This window comes from Arabidopsis thaliana, chromosome 4 (assembly GCF_000001735.4).
Source record: "Arabidopsis thaliana chromosome 4, partial sequence".
Taxonomy (NCBI): Eukaryota; Viridiplantae; Streptophyta; class Magnoliopsida; order Brassicales; family Brassicaceae; genus Arabidopsis; species Arabidopsis thaliana.
In genome coordinates this window covers 12,361,038-12,378,993 of record NC_003075.7, presented here as the reverse complement: position 1 = coordinate 12,378,993, position 17,956 = coordinate 12,361,038, and the positions used below count along the sequence as shown (strand labels likewise).

The window sequence follows — 17,956 nt, the reverse complement described above, 5'->3', positions numbered from 1 at the left end:
ATAACTAATTGAAAAAAACAAATAAGCAAACCAAGCAGCAATGCATGAAAGAAAGTAAATCATCTCAACAATTCTTCGAGAATCACACCTTAAAGGTACTGATCATACAAGCTCTATCAACCCTTAAATAAGACCATGGTGTGGTGGACCAAAATCATGCAAAAGCAAGCTGGCCCGAGCCTGAACAGAGATATTGACATAGACAGGTAGTAACATTTTGCAATTGATGGTTCACTTGGTATCCGCTGGCCAAAATCAATCAAGAACCAGATCGAACCAAACCAAGGCATGGACCAGCTTGACCCATCGTAACATCCCTATTCCTAAATAACAATGAAACAATAAAAGGACAAAAAACAATTATGAACATACTCTAATTATTCAGGACGATTAGATTTACACAATATGGCTTAGTATAAAACCATAAAACTAAAGTTGATTTATGCGTGCATAACAATACAACCATAGTTACATCGTACTATTATAGAAACTGTTAAAACAGAGTGAGATTCAAGTGCTCTAGACAATCAACTACCCCAACTGCTTCTTTCATTTAATCCTCATGAGATTTTTATATTTTACTCATTTTCTTCTGAATTTTTGTATAAACTGCCAAAATATAGTTTTATGATGTGCCATATTTCAAATCAACTTAGATTCTCCTTCTTCGTATCTAGTCTCAATCTACCTGGCATATCACACTATTTTTATTTCAAGAAACTAGTTTTTGGACTTTGGATTATTAGCTTGTAATCGTGTAACAATAAATTATTATTAGCCTTTCGAAAATGATATGATTAGCCTTAAGAAAACAAAAACTAGATGCAAAAGCTTTTCAATTGTTCTCATCACGTGAGATCACACGTGCCTCTACCAACAACAACAACATAAAAACGAATTTTTATATCAAATAAAGGAATTTTTCAGTCGACCAAAATTTTTAAAAAGAGATAAAGAGAGCAGAGCACGTGGAAGCAAAAAGAAACTCGACCTCCCATTATCGTTAACAGACGAAAATTATTTTTCAAAACTTAAAACGTTAATAATTATCACCATTAACTTACATTAATTCAGTTTCATTCATATTTTTATATATAACAAAGAAAAAAAGATTACGAACATAACCGAGATTTTATGTCACCGGTATACAAAACTTTCTCCGGTTCCGTTTAGTAACGGCCGGTATAACTATTTATTTATTTAAAATATTATTAAACAGCTAAAAGAGGATCCGACCCGAATAGATCCCCGATATCTTGAAAATGGTCCTCCATGTGCCAGCTGGATAATCCGGATCCGAAATCGAATCCGAAGTTCATATCCGTACACATATCCGCCGTGAATAGATCTTCCCCAAATAAATCGCCGCCGAGATAGTCGGGAACCACTGAGCTCCGGAAATCGAACACGTCATCATCTGAGAACAAGGGCGCCGAGAAATCAGAGAAAGTTTCAGATACCGTTGTCATGGATGGCTCTTCCTTGACTACAACGGCCGCGACTGGTGATGAAGAAATGCCGGAGAATTCGTCGACGGCGAAAGGAGATCGGAGAACAGACACCGGAGAGCAGAGACAATCGTTGCTGCTGCTTCTGCTGATGGAGGAAGAAGCAGTAACGGATTTTTTGCTTTTGTTGTTTTTCTTCTTCTTCTTCTTCACCGGAGACGGTGGTGGGGCTTTCTTCTCCGTCGCTGTTGTCGGAGTGACTGAGAAATTAGTCAGAGCGTCGGGACCACGAAGCTGAATAGCGGCGTTATCGTAAACCATAGCAGCTTCTTCCGCCGTGTTGTAAGTACCTAACCAGAGCCGTACACGTTTCAACGGATCTCTTATCTCCGCCGCCCATTTTCCCCATGGACGCTGTCTCACTCCTCGGAACTTCTTCTCTCCCGTCGTAGTCGTCGTCGCTGAAACAACCGGAGAAACAGTAGACTCCGATTTAACCGCTCTCTTTTGTCTCTTCTTCGACTCCATTTGACCACAACTACCAGTAACAACAGCACCGGAATCGAGATAGACTTCGTTGACAAACTTCTTAACACGACGGCGTTTAGAGACAAAGCGTTGATGTTCTTCTTCTTCGTCGTCACTGGAGGAATCAGTAGCGTCTGGGTCAGTGACTGAGATACGAAGAATCCTGGTTTGGTGAGTGTTGGTTAACTCCGATACGATTGTTGTCGTGTTGGTTTTGTGCTCTGTGAATTTGATTCTCGGTAGAACCATTTTCTTCTCCGCTTCCATTTTTCTTTCGTATTCTCTGTTTTTGACTCGAGACTGTGACTTTGTTTCTCTCTGTGTGTTTATAACATAGAGATTAGGGAAAGCAAAAAGGAAAGAAGACAAAGAATAAAGATGGATTTTTTATTAAAGAGAGAAACTTGAACAACAAGAGTGATACTCTTCTTCTTCTCTAGGTGGAAAAAGTTTTCTTAAAGGACGCGAATTTTTTTTTTATAGAAAGAACAAAAGGCACGAAAAACACTGCGAGAGCCGAGAGAGAAACCTTGCTGCGTGAAGATTTTTCCCGGAAAGTTGAAGAAAGGAGAAAAGGGCTTTTGGTTATATTCTTAAGGAATCGTTCACAAACGAGAGAGAGATAAGAAGAGGAAAGGAGAAATAGAAAAAGAGGAAGATGCTACTTTTGGAGGAGGAAGGGGTTAAAGCTTTGCTTGGGTTTTTCTAGGAAATATTCCTGGAAAGAAAAAAAATTTGGGCAGAGGAGAGACAAGAAAATGTTTTTGCAGAGTGTGAGAGAAAGAGTGACACGAGGAAGAAGATGAGAGATTTAAAAGCGGCAGAGCACATGTAATGGTAGAGAGTGACTATTTTATAGGATCTTTGAAACGTCTCATATTATTAGTGTTTACTCCTTTCTTTCTTTTTTGGTATTTAATTTAATTTTCGAATATCTTATAAAAAAAACTTTTGACAAAGATATTTCTTTCTGTTTAAGGGAGGTGGACAAGATTCATTTGTATCTAAATTCTTTTTTATTTGCTAAACACTTTGAGTTTAGTGTTTTATATATATGTACAAGAATATGAAAGACATTTCATAATTAGTGTTAAGAGATTTTTAACTTTTCATTGGTGATGTCAAATGATGAAATGAATGAAAGACAATTGTCAAAACTATGCTTGTTACAGTCCAAATGTACACTTAATTGAAATTGAAATTTAGAGACAAAACTAGATAAAAAACAAAAACTAAGAACTACAACAAGTGTCGACAGTAATTATTGTAACGCAAATAAGAATCATGACATTAATGGTCGATAATTAGATATTAGTGCCGACCAAGGAAATTTGTCTTTTTAAAATTAGAATGAAATCTTAATTTTTGACTGATTTTTAGCAAAAACTAATTATAGCCGGAAAAAACGAGCTTGGCAAAACCAAAATGCCGCATAAGTCAAACGATTGAGATATCGACACGTGTAATTACAGAATTGGGTCCAATCCAACGGCTGGGACGTGCCTTTCCATGGGGCAGCTGACAAAGAGAAAAACATATGTATTACTAATACTAATTACTTCTATAATCATTTTTTAAAATTTCCTCGTAATTGGAGATTCAGGTCACGTGACACCGGAGACACGGTCCAGTCTTACTTTTGACCAGAACCAATAATTTATAATTAACAGCAGGTGATTAATCTCATAACCTCCGTGCGAAGTTCTCTTTTTCACCACAGGGATAGTATCGTACTTTCACCTAAGCAAGTTGCGTTGTGAAAAAGAAGAAAGACAAGAGACCGTTACGGCTCGTAGTTCTTTACTGTTTTAACCTTTACCAGTCATAACCTTGCCACTTTTTAGTTATTACAGCTGGTGCTGGCTAACGTGGCAGACAACAATCTAGGACGTTGCGCCACACACACACATTAAAAAAAAGTACAGTAATTTTTTTTGGAATCATTGTATTACTACTTCTTAATTATGATTAGGAGTACTTGATAATTTTCTGTTATTTGCTTGCAGATTTTATGTGACTATAAAATGTATAATAACAGAGTGACTTTAATTTACTGACAATTTTTAAAGACAAGCATATTTGGCATTTCTAATTAATTAGAGAATAAAAATTTACTTTCTCTATTAAGTTAAAAATCTTTAAAAGTGTTAAACACTTTGACCAATGGTCAACTATGCAGCATCTACTTTCCTATGTAACGTATGGTTGAGTTAAGTTTCCTAATCATGATTGAAATGTTTTTGATTTTGACACGATCGGGTAACACTTTGTATTTCGTACAACTAGTTTTCATATATATTGAATTATTATTTTTGAGTTTTGATTACAGAAATGTTTAAAAACGTACTGATATAATAATATAATTTGCATAGAGAAGATATTGGAAGCCCATGCTACATTACCAAAGAACGAAACAATCTGATCGCAGGGTATGTGAACCATGTACCCGTTTGTTATGTCTTGTCTTTCCCTTCATTTTTTATTTGCTTCCTTTATGCTATGCAGTTTTTGTCCAACTTCTTTACTCTGCAATGTACGCACTAGTTTAAGCGTACTCGTTTAACATGTAACACTCTACCTGCGTTTTGTAAAATTATTTTCACATGAATATTTAGTGTAGATTTGCAGTGAATATCATCTAACAAACTCTCGACCATGTACTGATGTACATATATATAGTATCACTAATTTCGAATCTTTGAATAATACATGCATAACAAACAACTATAGTATAATACTATAATTCATCATGTATTATGTATATGTTATATTCCGGACAACATTGATGTATAGATTTTAGATTTAAGTTGATAAATATATATAGTTGTAATAAATGTGGTATAAAATTTCTCAGACAATAGAGCTGAGTGAAAAATGTGAAATAGATTATTCTAAATCACTACAGTATAATTAAGCATCAAACCCTAGATGAGCAAAATTTACTTCGAGCCACGTAATTCAGGAATCCCATAACATTATTTTCATATGTCTCATTTCGAAACAAATAAAATTTCGTTTCCGGAAATAAATCAGTATAATAATAGGCACTAATTATTAAGATAATGAAAAATTTGTTGGTCCACGAAATAATAATCATTACACAATCATTAATCATCAGTTCTTGAGACAACGATAAGTTCATAGAAACTCGATATATTTCACAATGTAAATTTTACGTGATAATCGAAACTTTTATTTTTTTTTCACTGGATCGCAAGAGAAATGTGTGGGTTAGACCACGCCGCTTAGGATTATCATTTTCATATAACGAAATAATTAAACCTGCCGTATATTCAAAACCGAAACATCATTTATTTTATTTTTGTAGGAAAACTGTTTAAATATCATCACGTATAATGGAAACATATATGAAGTGTTAGATATTATTTTTTGTGGGTCAAATTAAGTTTTAAATTCTTTCTACTAATTTTAGGTGAATTTATGATATTTTTCTCTTTTTCAAAACTAAAATAATTCCCAACTCTCTTTCTTGTTTACAGTATGTTTGGTTAGATTATTAATTATAGCATACTATGTTTATTGGTTGTGAGTCTTGTCTCTTCTGCCATGTTAGATTACAAGGTCACTGAACATTTATTTCTAGATGATTTGTATACTAAAATCTTATACATCTAAATTTTGTGTTATATTAAGTGATGATGTTGTGTTATATTCAAAGAAGAAGAAGGAAGGGTTAGTTTGATTTGAAGCAAAGAAACGAGACCGTACGGATATTTGTCGAAGAATACAAAGACACTCGTTGGACCGACGATGGGTACACTCAGGCCCATCGTGGGACCTATCTTCCTCTTCTCTCCGTTACTTCGCTAACGGCGCCGTTCTCTTTTCTCGAGCCTTTTCTTTCTTCTATTCCCGTCCACAGGTCCACTTGGTCATTTCCTCCCGTCATGTGACGGCTGACGTCCTCGTCTCAGTTTCCATTTTTTTTCTCTCTTTACTTTGTTTCTTTTGTATATTTAAAATAAAACCCATAATCTTTGACAGATGAAAAAAAAAAAGAAGAAGAAGGGAAAATCCAAAACCTTTTCACAAAATATTTAATAGCAGTTTCGAAAAAAATGGTTTTCTGATCAAAATTTTTGAAGAGGACAGAAATGATGTCATTTTAGTGTTTATGGAAATAACATAAGTAGGGTCTGTTCGAAAATACAATTCAAGATTAACTTCCTAGTTTCCTTCCTACAATGGCATTAACATTTTAAAAAAGTTTTAAAGATATAATTGGTGTTAATTAGAAAAAAAAACACATGATTGGTGAAATGATTTTTCCATAGATTAAGCGTACGCATGTATAGAAGGAGAATAAAAGATGATTAAAGAAATAGTAAAAGATTCAATAATTATCCAATTATCCAGTTTGAATGTACATTATGTACCTGGAAAGAGCTTCAGTGACGCTGGTCAGTGGGCAGGAACACATTAGCGTTAATTTAACCTAGAATTATTCAAGAAAAGGAGAACATAATTAAAAGAGAATGTAATCAGACGATTCTTCTGTAGTTGCGTGAGTTGGTTTATGGCCTCAACCTTCTTATCATGCACTTGTAAACCGAGAACTATATAAGAAATATGAGTAAATAAGTGTTTTTTTCGTTATTGGTTGATGATTGCTTTTCTATGTCTAAATATGATCAAAACATACACCTACATAAACACTATGTTAATAGTTCACTTTTGTCAAAGATCTGATTAAAGGCATTTATTTGTTGACAATAATTTAAAGGCATTTACTCATTGGTTTTGTGAAACTGCAACATCTTCGAGATTTCTTACACAATAATTAACATGGTACCTCGTGCACCACCGCGAGTTAGTTAATTCTGACATCTCTATGTAATTTTTCAAATCATCTATTAAAATTTTAACTACTATGCACTAGTTTTTGTGTTTGTAATTATCTTTTGAAAGCACAAAATTTTAACTAATTAGTAGTATATCATTGTAAAGTGTAAACCCATGATATATCATTGTAAACACAAAAGCCGATAAAAATCAAACCACAAAAACTCACATGGGGGTTTACTAGATATGGTTTATAACATTCCAATGCTATCAAATGCTATTAATTGATTTTAAAATCTGATTCCACTAAATCGTTAATAGTTGAAGTATTTCAAGGTTATATACTTATATTATAAATTCAAAAAAATATAAAAACGTATAAAGTTATATACTATATGATGGTGTCTCTTGAAATATGGCCGTTGTTGTGATATGTATAATCAAAATTTTGAAAACTTATTAATTAGAAAATGGGATATATAAATAATTAGGATTGCACATACTCAAAGTGGTGGAGTGGAGGTGGGGTGGGCGGTGAGCTTGCAAGTGATTGTCACATTTTGTCATATAGTGAAGACAAATCTCAATAAATATTACCATCTTTCGTTAATGTGTTATAATTAAATCTAATTAGGAACCCTTAAATTATGGACTCACGAACTCTTTCCAACACTTTCGCACGACCCTATTGCCGGCCAGTTAGATATGTACATTGAATCATTTTTTACTTGTTTAATACAACTCTGTTGGGTTTGCAAGTGCATTAGATTATACATATGACATTAACTAGTCTTTCTAATTAAACTTATTAGATTAAACAACGTTTTAAAACTGTACTTGTCGCGAGAGTACTAACAATCAAGATTTTTCATTTATAAAATATTTGACAACCAGTTCACTTCTATGACTAAAGGTGTAGACATGGGTCGTAATGGTTCATATAAAGAATCGTAAACTTTATACAAATGAAATTATTTATACCATTGTTTTTGTTTTGTGGAAAAACTTAGACAATCTTCACATATTCCCATGAAATAATGTATTGTTTTTTGTTTATTCATATTTGTTGTCATAAATCCGGAGCCTCAACCGGAAAGATTCAGGTTCCATAGAAAAATAACAAAATATTTTATATCTTTGCAAAGGTAAATAAAAAGTGCTAACGACTAAAGTTAAAATGAGATACAATGTCTAGTTTGACTCCGTATTTCAAGGGACTACACAACCAATCAAATTTAATACAAGGTTGCTAAATTATACGAAAAACATCAAAAACTTTTCGGAGTTAGAAAAAAACTAATCATAGCATAGAGGGTAGGGTAAAAATCTTTTCAGTTTTTACCAGAAAATCAGGAACCATTGGTCTATTATATTCCACATCACTGTTTTGGTAGACGCACGGAATTGACCTTTTTCTATCACTATTTTGATAATTAACATATTAACAAGGCAATTGTTTATTTGCGGAAAATTACATGTAATTATCTTTTGTTTTGTGTAACTTGTCGACAGACCACCTAAACAGGTTTGACCCTGACTTGAGAAAAGGCAAAGAGGAACATATAAAGCAAGTGGACGTTGACTGTTATGTCTATTCTCATGTTATTTTTTTATTAAATGAAGATTTTTTGTTTGTTTATTTTTCTTGTCAAAAATAAAAAAGATTATTGTTTTCTTCATCATTAGCCAATACGAATTTTAACAAGTACTGCTGCAAGAGTGTGCTACTATACTATTCTCATGTTATTTTTGAAGTAATTCAAGATAATTTGGTTTTTTCATAACAAAAATAAATTCAAGAGATAATTGTTTTCTTCATCAGTAGAGACAGTATGAATTTTAACAAGTACTGCAAGAGTGTACTACTATACTATTCGAACTGCTCTACTCGTTAGAAAGTTATGATTCAACTTTAATTCTCTAACAATATAAAGGATAACATTTTGAAAAAGAAAAAACAATGGTTTATAAACCTATGTAAAATGAACAATTTTTATTTTATTTTTTATCTCATGTTTGATTTAATCACGAGGAAAATAATGTTATTTACAATATAAACTTCTACTGTAGTAGTTTTCACGTATGCCAAAAAGGTATCATTGGTAAAAGTTGTATATCGTAGTCAATTATTAAATTTTCAACAAGAAGATAGATTGGTTGATGAGATTATACTAAATGGTTTTAACTAAGCCGTCGGTTTAACAGCGGAGAAGTAAAACAAATAACATGTTGATCCACCGATTTCGTGGGGACCTAAGGATTTACATAAAATTGACACATTTTTGAGATTCAGATTTTCTTGTATATATATATTTAGGTTTCTAATTTCGCAACTTGGAAAGAAGAAGAGAAGCCTTATTGCAGTATATGAGCAGCAAGGACACGTCATTTTCTGGAATTAGACAAATCAAGTTCACGTTGTAACTTGCCTTATTTGTCTCCTTCCTATTGTAATCCCTGCCACCTACCTGTTCCTCCTCCAAGGCTCCAAAACACAATTCACGACAAAACATTTTGTATGAACTCTTTTCTTTTGACTCAGAAAATGTTAGTATTTCAGTAAAATAGATAATATGAAAAACATAAATTATTAGTCCAAACTCCATTCAAATATGATCCTGAGGATACCATGTGGGTCTTAGGCTGGCTTGTGGTGCTTCTTAGAAGTTAGAACCCTCCAAATATCGCATTACTTGAGACCACTAGTTCCATTTTGTCGGTTCGATCACAGGCCGGGCTCTAGCCGAAGAAGATTATGGGTCAAACAAGTACTAGAAATAAAACTTTGTCGACTCTGTATAATTATATCGGCCCAATGGGCTTTTTGGGCTCTGAAGCAGTTGGTTTCCCTGGTTTAGAGGCTTTGATGAAACAAACTTGTGAATCAGAAATTTGAATCTATTTCATAGCGAATTTTGAAAACCAAGAATTCCTAAACAGAAATGTGTTTGTTGAACCGGTTCTAAACCGAAGAGAGAAGAAATAAACACAGGAGTATACAAACTTCATATGTAAAATATGGGATGATGAATCAACAGTTAGAATTTTGATAGATTCAAATTTCACTCGGTGTTGAAGTCTCTGAGGCTCCATTTTCGGATTTGGGTTTGAGTTCGGGTTCCGGTTCAATGCTGGTTCGTCGGTTTCCAACGTTCTCGATGAGCCTAACCAAATCAGACATCTTTGGCCTCTGATCTGCTGCTTTCACAACACAGGACATTGCAATCTGCAACATCTCAACCATCTCTTCCTCTATGTTTGTATACCTCAGAAGCTCGATGTCGAATACTTCTGCGGTCCATTCCTCTCTCACTACTGAATGTACCCATCTAACCAAGTGGATGATCTCGTCCCCTGCAATGTCCATCACAGAATGATCATTAAACCGAAAATATATCAGCTGAAACAGTCTAGTCACTTCGGGTTGTAGCGTTACCTGCGGTAGTGTGAATGGGCGATTTTCCCGTGAGTAGTTCGAGTAGAACAACACCGAAGCTGTAAACATCTGACAATTGAGAAGACTTCCTTGTGTCGGTTACTTCTGGTGCACGGTAACCAGCTTGCCTCGATATCGGTGGAGCCAAGGGACTCATTACAGCAGTTAATCCAAGATCAGAGACACAGCCATTACTCTCGGAATTCAAGAATATATTCGAAGATTTGATGTTCCCATGGACGAGTTTTCCATTGTTTTCTTTGTGGATACGAGCAATCCCTTTAGCTGCGCCAATAGCTATTTTCATTCTTGTTTCCCAGTCTAGAGGAATCCTGTTTTCTCCTCTGTTACCTGAAAACCAAAACATTTCAACTCTACAATGAGCCTAAAGCAAATGGGTTTGATTCTGATAGTAGTTATGATGCATTAGATCAAAAAGTGAAACGTACCATGAAGCAAAGAAGCCACACTTCCTCGGCTGAAATAGTCATAAACCATTAGCTTCTCGTCTTTAGAGTAATAGTATGCCTTAAGCTCCACAACGTTTTCATGCTTAATACCTCCAATGATCTCCATCTGCTGCTCGAAATCACGTTTCCCAGCCGCAACATCCTTAAGACGTTTCACAGCAACAGAAGTTGCATCTTCAAGAACTGCTTTGTACGTCGTGCCAAACGTGCCTTTACCAAGAACCTCAGCAGAAGCTCTCAATAGATCCTCAAGATCAAAAGAGTAGTTACATCCTTCAAAGAACGATAACCGGTTGTTCACATCTTCCATCCGAGAAACAAATTTCTCAGGAGACATCCCACCTTTCTTCTGCAACTTATTATCCGAAATGACCCCATCACCGCGTCTTAACTTCCTTCTTACGTAACAAACAGTCAACACAAACGCCAAAGCCGTAATCACCACAATGGAAACAGCAATAACAATCAACAAGAACACCGTCTCGGATAGTCCCAAGAAGCGAGCTTTCGACGGTTTCTGATGAGTCTGCTCGCTAGGTGGTGGCGGCGTAACGAGGGTGTAGTTACCACCAGGAGGAATAATATCAATGCCTGTATAAGACGAGAACGGGAACCTTCGAAGCCAATCTGGTATCGGTCCAGCAAGATCATAATTGTTGGACAAGTCAATGTGCTGCAGACTAGAGAGCACACTCAGATCAGGAATATCACCAGAAAGCGTATTGTTAGCAAGATTTAACGACTGAATCCGCTTAAGACGAGACAACGAACTCGGGATTGTCCCGTTGAACCCGTTGTTTGAGAGATTAACACTAGTGAGATTCTTCCAAACAGAGAAATCCAATGGCAAAGGACCAGACAAGTTGTTATCCTGAAGATAAAGAAAGGCCAAATCTTTCAACTCAACAAAATCCTTAGGAAACTCGCCGGAGATTAGATTGGATCTGAGACTAAGAACTCTGAGAGCTGAGAGTCTGCTTATAGTGTTTGGAGGAATCTGACCATTGAGTCCAACGCCTGGTAATCTAACGGCTATGATTCGAGATCCGTCTTGATTACAAGTAACTCCGGTCCAGATGTTGCAGACTTGAGAAGTCTCGTTCCAGTTGAGTGAACGAGTTGGTTGCATAATGGTAAGAAACTCAAGCAATGCGCGTTTGTCTTCTAATGGATCTGAGTTTGCTCCATAGATAATCAAACACAGAGAGAGACAGAGACTCCATAGATAAATCCTCAAAGCTTCCATTTTTTTGAAAGTGAAAAAAACGAGCTGTTTCTTTTTGTAATCTGGAGCTGGAGAAAAACAACAATCAAAAACCAATTTAGCTCAATTTGATTGTGGTGATGATGATGATGGACATATAAATGGTGAAAATTTGTGAACTTTAATTTAAAATAAAAGGTACCAAAAAAGCGAAAAGATTACAGATTTCTAGAAGACTGCTGATTATAAAAGCAAAAGTGGAATCTTGAAGTTGTTCTATGTGACCACTGGAGATTTTAAAATACAACAGGAGTGGGAGACATAAAAAGTGAGTAACTTTAAGCTTCGAAAATGACGAAGCTTTAATTTAAACTCACATAAACCCTAGAATTTCTGGTAATTAAAATTGTCGAAAAGTAGAACCCTAACTCTACTACGAGATTAAATTTATTAAAAATAAAGAATTGGTAACCTCGCTTTTTTCCAGATCTGAACTTTATTGTCGGCTTAGTTTCTTCTCGAGAATCGAATCAGCTCTGGAGTTTTTTAAGAACACAACTCGAAATTAAGAGGAAGAGAGAACAACTTCTTCAATTACGCAGTGAAGATAATGTGAAGAACCGCCATTGAAGCACTTGTGAAGTTAAGAAGAGCTTGTGATTTTCAAGCAACGGATATAATTTTGTTCTTATTTTTTGGCATATTAAAGTGGGTGAAAGTGACGAGGGAAGATACTGATGCGACTCTATTGTTTCTTTATACGGTTTACAGGTTGGTGACCGGTGAGTCTGTACGTACCCGGTTATTTAATACCGAACCGGGGACCATTGAACTTTTTAATGCCAAATTAAGGCTGTATCTTTCAATTTGTAATCGATCTTCGTTTTACAAAGTTCGATTCGTTCTGAAGTAATGTAAATTAATCGGAACATTAGCTATTTGTTAAACCGGTTAAGTTTTCTGAACCGAGATATACATAACCGGTTGTTTAATTGGTCAACGCTAACAAAAAGAACGATATAGTAATTAATTATGTTAAGAAGGAAATTATTTAACTTACCAAATGTATTAGGCAAATACGTTTTTTTTTGTTTTGTAGTACTTGTCATAATGAAGCTCAAGGCATTTAAAGCATATCGACTTCTACCATTTTAATAAAATTCTTGGTTTCTTTTTGGCATCAATAAATATTCTCTTTTTATAATATTACTATTTCTTCGGTGTATTAAATATTTGACCGACGCAATTATAGAATTTATAGTGCATCATAATAGACCAATAATTTTCAAATCTTTCATGATTATTATGATGATTTTACACCATCTTACCACATTGAGAGGCAATGAGTATAAGGCCATTAAAGCATTTGAATCTATAAAGATTATTTTATACTATAGTTTTGTTCCTATACTTGAAATATGTACCCAAAAAAATTAGCTTATGGTCTCAGAAATGGTTTATTCAAGAATTGTCAACCATGAGAACAAGAAAGCTTTAAATCTACATATACATTTTTGCAGCCATTTTGTGAAATAAATTTTGTAGTTGAGATTTATTTACAATAGCTGCCACTGGATTTTAATGTTTGTTTTGATAATTAAAAATAAAATTTTTGAATTAAATATTTGAAAATCTTCCCGAAATCTCTCTACATTAACTACACGATTAGTTACTAAAATAAAACTTCCAATATATTTAATATCATTGAATTACTACAAAATTATTATTTTTGATATTGTTTTTCTACATGACTATAACAATTCGATTATAATCATCAAACCGCACAAATATTTGATAGCATTTAATTACTACAAAATTACAAAATATTTAAACAATGATTCATAAACATATCATAAATGAGATCAATGAGTTTTTTTTACGGGACAGGTTGGCGGGACGGATTTGATAGGACGTTACTTAATAACAATTGTAAACTATAAAATAAAAATATTTTATAGATAGATATAATTTGTAAACTTTTATATATACTAACTTAAAAAAATAAATTGTCCCCGCGATATACCGCGGGTTAAAATCTAGTATTATTGAAGATTTCATCAAATAAGTACAAACTTCAATATAGTATATAACATTGTCTTCATACACAAGTTAAATCTCGCACAAAACCAGGAGATCTAGTCACTTCCTAAAAATGGGTGACCTTTTCAAATCTCAGGTTTCCTTTTAATATTTCGGATTTTTGATACCGACGAATCACACACACTGTGATGTTCTATAGACTAAAACAAAAAAAATAGCCCACAAGACAAGATAATGAAAGACACAGAGTTTGTGATAACCGGTACCGGGTTTTAGGTGGAAAGAACAAGCGAGAGATGTAATTTCCCGGTCCATTCTTCACCCGGTTTCAAGGTGATGGGTTTCTCAATGGCTGCTCCATCCACACACAACATGTGTCTATACTCATCATCTCCCAAATCCGTCAATGCTCTCGCTTTCTTCTCCCATGGATTCCATACCACTGCAACAAACCGAGAATCTAATACTGTTAAAAACTGGATTCTTGGTAAAAAGGGCGGTTAAGGTTTTCGGTATTTGGATCTTACCGACATCAGGTAGACCTTCTTTCTTGATGAGGAATGTGCGTTTTCTCTCATGGTCGAAAATGGCAACCACGTCTTTAGAATTTAGGTACACTCTATCGATCTCTGATTCAAAGGTTAATGCATCGCCTTGCTCTGTGAACCGCTCTCTATCATGCATATTATCAAGATAGTCAAGAGTTTCCAGCCCTTCAAGTCTAACTTCACTGATAAATACCAAAAGAAAAGAGAATGTATTGAGTTCTACGTTATATTATGTGACAGCAGAGACTAGTAGAGGCTAAATTCGGTGTTTCACCTAATATCGGAAATGGAGAAGTAAGTGTGGTAAGCAATGGAAAAGCTAAAAGGCTTTGAATTGATGTTTCTGACTCGTGATATCAGTGTTAGGTTCCCATCTAATGCCAATGAGACTCTCAGATGAAACTCAAAGCTGAAACAAGAGCAATAGCAATTTAATCATGCTGAAATGAAAAGAATCAGATCATATCGAGGAATCAAAATAAAATCATTTGATCGGGTTTGCAACCTACCTGTAAGGCCAGATCCTCATCGTATCTTCATCAGATGACTTAAGCACCAAATCAACATAGGCTTTTCCAGTTGAGTCAAATGAAGGTAAAGCAGGTGGATTGTTTTCTACAAGCCACATCTTGTTTCTTGCAAACCCGTGTTGCTCAAGTGATCCCCGAGTTCCAAACTTATGAATAAAAAAAATATAAAGAAATGTGATCAAAACCAAGATTATTCATGTCCAATATTACATGTTACTTTTCAAAAGTCTATATACCTGAGGAAAGCATATAGGGATTCCTCCTCGTACCGGATGGGGAGGCTTCAAGTTGGCCTGAAACAAGAGCATGTAGTTCAGTAAATATGATACAAAGTTGCGTAGAATGTTGAAAAAGGCGAGTTCTTTACCTTGGTGCTGTTGAATAACAATTCATCACCCTTGTCAGTCTTCCATGAAAGAACTTGTCCTCCATGTAAACTAATCTGAATCATAAACAAACCGTCAGTTCAATAAGCGAAATGGAAATGCTTATGAATGTGGTCCATGAATCATAAAAGCCAAAGTTTCCATGGCCAACAACATCAAAACTATATCTAAAGCTATCAGATTTGTCTTGTTAAGAGAGTTTAAAGCCACAACTACGAACTAGGCCTTCAACTTTCAAGAATCAGAACCCAAATAACCAGTAGAAACAGAGCAATCAAACACGCTTATAAACACTCTGATACTAAGAACCAAATACACAATTTTCCCCCAAAATAAGACCTTTTGGACCAATTTAAATGTATCAAGAGTTTGGAAGAGGCATAACATCGAACAGTTAGTGGGCATATCTTAAAAGTCAACATCTTATCCTATAATCCTGAATCTTGCATCGAAGAATGATTCTACTTTCGTAAACACAACCAATAACATAGGAGAACCAAAATGAAACAAGAATAAATACAAAAGCTATAACCTTTACAGAGGCGCCTCTAGGATTCTGAAGAAGAATCTGATCCGTTCCATTTCTATCCTTGACCAAGTCAACGGTTGGTCTCTTCTCAGGACCGGTTCCAGATGATGGTTCCATTCAAAAACAGATTCAGAGACTTCGATAATATTTCACCTTGACTTCTCGTGTTTTTAAATCCAGAAAAAATTAGGCGAAGAAATCACAGGAAGAAGAAAACAACTAAACTTTCTTGTGGAAAGATCTCAACAAGAAAGCCAAAGAGATCTCGTGGAAATGAAACCGAAACCTCAACCACCACTTCAACTGCTTGCTTATAAGTCTTTTTCTTACACACCGATAAAGCTGCAACACACAAAACTCTCTAATGTTGCAATAAAAAGAGGATAAAGTAAAAACACGATTAAGACACGATTAAGACAGATCGTGAGGTTGTAATTAAGGTTAACGATTAGAAAAAATTAAGAGATGCCCAGATGAATTTACGTATAATCAAGAACACACAAACTATTTTTGACACGGAAGAGATATTTAAAAAGACACAAGTCAGAAAAATTGGGCAATATGTAGAAAAGTTGCTAAAGATTCAACAGGTTTTAATAAAAGACTGCAAATGGTATTTTAATATGTAATTGTTTACTTGATTAATTCCTCACTCCGTAATCTATCAAGTTGTTAGATAAATATTTTCTGAAATTCATTAGGTTAATATTAAAGACCAAAGTCACCAAACTCTATAACGCCATGAAATAATCCCATAATAAAACTTGCGTTTGGAACTACTAAACCTAAATATCTATTTTCGTCTCAAAAATGATCAAATATTCACTTGACGTTATGAATTTAACCGTAAATATCAAGTTTTGTTTGTCAAAAAACAGTGTCGAATTCTTTTTAATTTATTTTCAGTGGTTAAGTTTTTTTTTCTTCAATCTTATTGGCTGGCTTAATAAAATTGAAAAATGATAAATCTAGTTGCAAAAAAAAAAAAAAAAAAAGAAGAAAAAGCCAAAGAACAAATAAGATGATGGCAGGAGGACAGCTGGTTGTGATGAAAGGTGTGGGGATGGGTTAGATCTTGACATGCCACCATGATTAACGGAATTAACTACCTGTTCATATTTGGAGGGAAAATTAATTAACTACTAAAATTATCGTTAATTACTAATTAAATTCATTTTATAATTTTATTATAAACTTGGTCGCAAGTCTTATTGTAGTCGATAATTGTGTCAACTGTTTCTTTAACCTTTTCGATATATTCAGCAGATGAATAACATGCATACTACTATACTAGTACACATTAAAAGAATAATCACTAAACGAAAAGGTGTTTCAACAGAGAGAATAATCAAACAAAGAAGTCTGCGCAAGCAAATAATCCAAAAGAGACAGCGACTATATATTTAAAGTTATTGAACTTAATAAAAAGAAGATAAGCGTTTCTCAAACATGATTATATAAAACATTCGTATTATTGGTTTATACCATACCGTGTCGGTGTTTTAACTTTCACTCTATACCAAAAAATTAATGTATAAAGTTTACGAGTATAAGAAACCTTTGGTAAATTTATGTAAGACAAGAACAAGATTCATCGGGTAGAGTAAGAAAAGCTTATCAATTTATCATGTCTAAGTGGTCTGGTGGGACTTGTTTCCATGATCTAATAAGTTTAGCCCAAACATTAGTACTTGCATGGCACTTTGTTTCATGATCAAATATAGCTTATTTTCTCAGTTTTTACTAGCTAGTAGTCTTGTAGATGTCCCCTTTTTACGAGTTGTTAAAGGGACGATACCTACTTATGTGTAATGTAGCGTTCTTTTGATCATCACTAATTTGAAAGTGCAGAATCTTATTGATCCAATATGTAGAATAAGAAATGTTCAATTGATATATAAATGATATGAAAACTTGTGGTATTTCCACCTGACCACTATGTTTGGGTTTTCACGAAAACTGAAATTTAATCCGTCATTTTAGGATAAGGAATCAGTTCCATCGAATGTTAAATACTAACAAATTTCGCCAATT

General features: G+C 34.4%; 3 protein-coding genes and 2 long non-coding RNA genes across 9 annotated transcripts; 1 reads left to right on the top strand and 4 right to left on the bottom strand.

Moving 5' to 3' along the window:
• Window positions 1–961: 961 nt before the first annotated feature.
• On the bottom strand, window positions 962–2,872 carry CRF2 (cytokinin response factor 2). Of its 2 annotated transcripts, NM_202870.1 has the most exons (2): window positions 2,506–2,800; window positions 972–2,294 (listed from the first exon to the last, which is right to left on the bottom strand). In NM_202870.1, exon 2 carries the CDS (start codon window positions 2,241–2,243, stop codon window positions 1,212–1,214), a length of 1,032 nt encoding a protein of 343 aa, NP_974599.1. In that variant the 5' UTR covers window positions 2,244–2,294; window positions 2,506–2,800; the 3' UTR covers window positions 972–1,211. The 2 variants fall into 2 exon arrangements, with proteins under 2 accessions (NP_194106.1, NP_974599.1); NM_118506.3 differs by having other exon boundaries at window positions 962–2,872.
• A 2,668-nt stretch (window positions 2,873–5,540) lies between these two features.
• AT4G07180 lies at window positions 5,541–6,079 on the top strand. The gene is made up of 2 exons (NR_142107.1): window positions 5,541–5,859; window positions 5,984–6,079. It is a non-coding gene; the product is annotated as an other RNA (long non-coding RNA).
• On the bottom strand, window positions 5,576–5,999 carry AT4G07185. The gene has a single exon (NR_142108.1). It is a non-coding gene; the product is annotated as an other RNA (long non-coding RNA).
• Window positions 6,080–9,655: 3,576 nt separating the features above from the next.
• AT4G23740 (Leucine-rich repeat protein kinase family protein) lies at window positions 9,656–12,912 on the bottom strand. 2 transcript variants are annotated; one of them, NM_118505.5, is made up of 4 exons: window positions 12,362–12,912; window positions 10,665–11,978; window positions 10,216–10,566; window positions 9,656–10,133 (listed from the first exon to the last, which is right to left on the bottom strand). In NM_118505.5, exons 2-4 carry the CDS (start codon window positions 11,929–11,931, stop codon window positions 9,835–9,837), a joined length of 1,917 nt encoding a protein of 638 aa, NP_194105.1. In that variant the 5' UTR covers window positions 11,932–11,978; window positions 12,362–12,912; the 3' UTR covers window positions 9,656–9,834. The 2 variants fall into 2 exon arrangements, with proteins under 2 accessions (NP_194105.1, NP_001328543.1); NM_001341629.1 differs by lacking the exon at window positions 12,362–12,912 and having other exon boundaries at window positions 10,665–12,143.
• An 878-nt stretch (window positions 12,913–13,790) lies between these two features.
• On the bottom strand, window positions 13,791–16,828 carry AT4G23730 (Galactose mutarotase-like superfamily protein). Of its 3 annotated transcripts, none has more exons than NM_118504.4 (7): window positions 15,926–16,828; window positions 15,375–15,449; window positions 15,244–15,300; window positions 14,987–15,153; window positions 14,752–14,886; window positions 14,457–14,659; window positions 13,791–14,371 (listed from the first exon to the last, which is right to left on the bottom strand). In NM_118504.4, the coding sequence occupies exons 1-7, from the start codon at window positions 16,037–16,039 to the stop codon at window positions 14,202–14,204; spliced, it is 921 nt and encodes a 306-aa protein (NP_194104.1). In that variant the 5' UTR covers window positions 16,040–16,828; the 3' UTR covers window positions 13,791–14,201. The 3 variants fall into 3 exon arrangements, with proteins under 3 accessions (NP_194104.1, NP_001329803.1, NP_001329804.1); NM_001341628.1 differs by having other exon boundaries at window positions 13,896–14,389; window positions 15,926–16,510; NM_001341627.1 differs by having other exon boundaries at window positions 13,896–14,371; window positions 15,375–16,712.
• Window positions 16,829–17,956: the final 1,128 nt, after the last annotated feature.

Excerpts from the sequence above, each read along its gene's own strand:
- AT4G23730 (NM_001341628.1), bottom strand. The coding sequence starts at position 16,039 with ATGGAACCATCATCTGGAACCGGTCCTGAGAAGAGACCAACCGTTGAC. Across the intron at positions 14,887-14,986 it reads ATGAGGATCTGGCCTTACAG|CTTTGAGTTTCATCTGAGAG; the intron begins GTAGGTTGCAAA and ends CTCTTGTTTCAG. Across the intron at positions 14,390-14,456 it reads AGAAGGTCTACCTGATGTCG|ATTCTCGGTTTGTTGCAGTG; the intron begins GTAAGATCCAAA and ends TAACAGTATTAG.
- AT4G23740 (NM_118505.5), bottom strand. The coding sequence starts at position 11,931 with ATGGAAGCTTTGAGGATTTATCTATGGAGTCTCTGTCTCTCTCTGTGT. Across the intron at positions 10,567-10,664 it reads TGTGGCTTCTTTGCTTCATG|GTAACAGAGGAGAAAACAGG; the intron begins GTACGTTTCACT and ends TTTGGTTTTCAG. Across the intron at positions 10,134-10,215 it reads GCCCATTCACACTACCGCAG|GGGACGAGATCATCCACTTG; the intron begins GTAACGCTACAA and ends TGGACATTGCAG.
- CRF2 (NM_118506.3), bottom strand. The coding sequence starts at position 2,243 with ATGGAAGCGGAGAAGAAAATGGTTCTACCGAGAATCAAATTCACAGAG.